Genomic DNA, 3,455 nt, shown 5'->3' with positions numbered 1-3,455 from the left:
TCCCAGTGAGAGGAAAGTCACATATTAAACATGTCAGGTGGTCACTCCTGAACTTCAGCCTTCTGGAGGCCACCCTGCTAATCTGAGCTTTCAGGCTGGCCAACTATTCCCTTTTCAGGTAGCAGAGTGGGACTGAGGAAGAAGGGGGAGACTTTGGGGATCAGGCCCTCTTTCCTCCATAAAGGTGCAGAGCAACTGTCAGGGAACACCTGGCACCTCAAAGGAAGCAGGTCCAGTTACTCTGAATTAACCTTTTAAGACAATTTAGGTTATGTCTAAGGGTCAAACATGAAGGACTATCAATCTGAAAATATATTACGTTTATTGCTTAATTGTACAGTACAATAAATTAAAAACATTGTATAGCAAGCCACAAGTGCTGTGTAGTTAGCTACACCTCCTCTTGCATTCAGTCCGCTATTAAACCTTAAGCCAGTCGTACAAAAAATTCATCCACTGCCCCACTCATACAAAGTCAAATTTAGCATCAAGTTTTAACTTCCCACGAGGGCTGTCTCAAGTGCTGCTCTTGCTTTCCTATCTGTCTTGATATCATTAGGCAGATTTTGGTTTGACTTCAACTGAGGAGTCTCCTCACATGGAGGATCTCTTCCTAGAGCCATAGCTAACTCTAGCAGAGGAGAAATTGGTGGATCAGACAGTTCTAGCAGGGATTGGTATATGATATACATTAAGGTCTACTATCCAGAGAAGGTTCTGACGGAAACCGGAATAAAATTAGAGGCCCCCATGCTTAGTCTAACCATTTTCTTTGCTGCGTCAGTAGCTTCCACTGAGATCCTATTCAATGATATCCCCACCACTGATGGGCCATTCTATCTTCATGTTCCGTCATTAAGATTCTGTTGTTACATTCTTCCCAGCGTGTGACCTTTCCATTCTCCACCAATATGAACTTCCACTCTATTTTGGAATCTGCTGGTAAGAGAACAGCATCAGACCAGAAACCATCCTTGTCACACTTGAGTGGTACATAGTTGTGCCACTGACCAAGACACTCATGGTCACCAGTGACAGCAATCAGCTGAGCATCAGTGTGAGTGATGTAGTGCACACGGAAGTTCACATGGATATTCTGAGGCATTGGGGGCACAGCTGCAACCCTCTTTGCTTTTGAATCAGCCTCAAGGAAGTCTACCTGTTCCAATTCCTTGTTGCCTTGGCCCAAATTGGCGTCGGAGTCATCTGCACTACTGTTTTTACTAGCATCTCCCCAGGCTGAGTGTTCAGGAACAACTTCCCATTCCTCATGATCAACCAAGTCCTGATACTCAAGCGTCTGACCTGACTGTTCTTCAGTTTTGTTCTCATGCACATCACTAGAAGGAGATGCTTCTGCCAAAGTGTCCCCACACTGTGCCTCACTCTCCTGTCCCTTTAATAGTTCTGATTCTGCTGTAGGGGAACCAAGGGTTTCATTGCTTAAGTATTCATGGTAATTCATTAGCGGGGTGGCAGGTTCTTCGACCAGTGACTCCATTTCAGGAGATTCTCCAGGAACACCATCATCACTTAGAGCTGGGACATCTTCTCTTGGGGTAGTTACCAGACTCTCTGTTGCTAGGTAGTTGCCAGGCTCTGGAGGGCTGGACAGGACACTGGCAGTGGTTTCCAACAGGGTACACTCACGGTTTTCCAGGAGAGGCTCTAATTAAACACAATATTAAAATACTTAGTTAACCAGAAACTGACAGCCTCTTGGTTTCAGCATTAGACAACTGAAAGTGTTCATAACTCACCAGACTAAAGTTACTTTCTAGACATTGCAGTTACAATTTACTAGGCAAGTTTTTTGTTTTTTTAAATAATGGAAGCAAATTATATACCCCTGTACTACAGTTACATTAGGCAAAGATTCTTACAAGACATGCTCAAAGTTTGTCCTTGCTCTTTAAGGCTTGATTACTGATCAGTACTCCATGCCAAGACCTCATAAACCCTATCTCTACAAATCTGTATATTTACTAGACAGTCCTAACTTCAGAACATTCAAAGCATCCACTATACCTGTGGGAGTCCCCCCTCCTTTTTTTGACTTTCAAGGATCATGTATTCACAACGAGTTAGACAACTCAACTCTTGTTTGACATGCAGCTCCAGAAGTGCTGGATATTTATATTCACTTTACAAAACCCTAGAACATTCTCCTTCCACATGCGGGAGTTAGAAGTAGCATAGTTTGTCCTCTTCCCACCCCGCTATGCTTTCAGTTTTCTAGCCACATAGATTGTCCCTGAAATAGTCTCTAGCTATTAATGCCAGGCACCTCCGGTTTCCAGTAGCTTCAGATGGGTTTTGGGGCTGCTTAGCTGCAAGCTACAAGCCTTCTAGAGGATTTTGAGGCCCACAGTTAAGTTGGTGAGCTACGTTTCCCACCTCCAAGGTGGAGCGGCTCTATTTGGCTGAGGCCTGAGGCAAGCTACTATTTTATTCACCCCAACACTAGGGGGCCCAGTGATCCTCTGGGTTACAGCAGCTCTACTGCTGCTTTGGGAAGGGGGGGGGCGCATTTGTAACCAGGAGACGAAAACAATTCCCAGCCCACGTGCCTGCCTCCCGCACCAGCTCTGCGGGGTGGGGGGGAGACGGCAAAGTTCGCGGCGGCCCGGCCTTTCCGCGGGAGGCTGCGCGCAGCCAGGGGGCCAGCAGTCCAACGCTGGCAGCGAGACAGGACCTCACCCCCCGCGGTCTCTCGGAGCTCTCCGGCCGGGCGCCGGGGCAGCCGGCGGGGCTCTGCCGCCCCCGGTACTCCCCCGGACCAGAGCGGGGAAGGGCAGGGGGAAGCGGTGTCACACCCCCGCAAGATCCCCGGAGCTCCCGGCGGGGCGGGGCCGCGCTCTGCACCACGGCTCCCCGCGCCGCACTGCAGCAGCCGCCGCCGCCGCCGGGGAAGGTGCCCGCAGCGCCGGGCACGGGGGACAGGGACCCTGGCCCGGGGAGCCAGCGCCGCCGCTTTGCCTGCCCGGCCCATGGGGCGGCGCCCGCGGCCTCCACCCCGCGCGCTGCAGCGCCCCCCGGGGAGGGGGAGCCCCGGCTGGCCCCGGGCCGGTACCTGTTGCTTGTGGCGCAGCTCCGCATTGCTCGGCGCCCGCGGGCGGCTCCGGGCAGGCGGCCGCGCTGCTGCTGCTGCCCCGCCGCTCGGGGGCCGCGGGCGGCTCCTCCCCGCCCCGGCCGTACCAGAGCCAGGCGAGGAGCGCGGCCACCAGCCCCACCAGCAGCGCCGGCCACAGCCCCACCAGCGGCTCGCCCGCCGGCTGCGCCGGGGAGGCCGCCTCCAGCCGCGGGGAAGGCTGCTGGGGCAGCGGGGAGTCGCCTTGCGCCATGGCTGGGGGATGCGGAAGCCCAGCTGCCCCTCGAGCCGCCTTATATCTGCTCCCGGGGCTCGCTCGGATCCCGCCTGGGGCTCGCCTGCCCCGCCCGGGCCGCGGGGCGGA

General features: G+C 53.7%; 1 protein-coding gene across 1 annotated transcript; it reads right to left on the bottom strand.

Annotated features, from left to right (window-relative positions):
* Positions 1 to 305: 305 nt before the first annotated feature.
* STBD1 (starch binding domain 1) lies at positions 306 to 3,455 on the bottom strand. Its single transcript, XM_048846904.2, has 2 exons — positions 3,074 to 3,455; positions 306 to 1,668 (listed from the first exon to the last, which is right to left on the bottom strand). The coding sequence occupies exons 1-2, from the start codon at positions 3,342 to 3,344 to the stop codon at positions 806 to 808; spliced, it is 1,134 nt and encodes a 377-aa protein (XP_048702861.2). The 5' UTR covers positions 3,345 to 3,455; the 3' UTR covers positions 306 to 805.

This window comes from Caretta caretta, chromosome 4, assembly GCF_965140235.1.
Source record: "Caretta caretta isolate rCarCar2 chromosome 4, rCarCar1.hap1, whole genome shotgun sequence".
NCBI classification, from domain to species: domain Eukaryota; kingdom Metazoa; phylum Chordata; order Testudines; family Cheloniidae; genus Caretta; species Caretta caretta.
The sequence above is the reverse complement of the archived record's forward strand: the minus strand, read 5'-3'. Positions and strand labels throughout refer to the sequence as shown.

Bases quoted from the DNA above. Each gene is read 5' to 3' on its own strand.
- STBD1 (XM_048846904.2), bottom strand. From the start codon at position 3,344: ATGGCGCAAGGCGACTCCCCGCTGCCCCAGCAGCCTTCCCCGCGGCTG. The intron at 1,669-3,073 runs GTACCGGCCCGG...GTGTTTAATTAG, and splicing joins AGCTGCGCCACAAGCAACAG to AGCCTCTCCTGGAAAACCGT.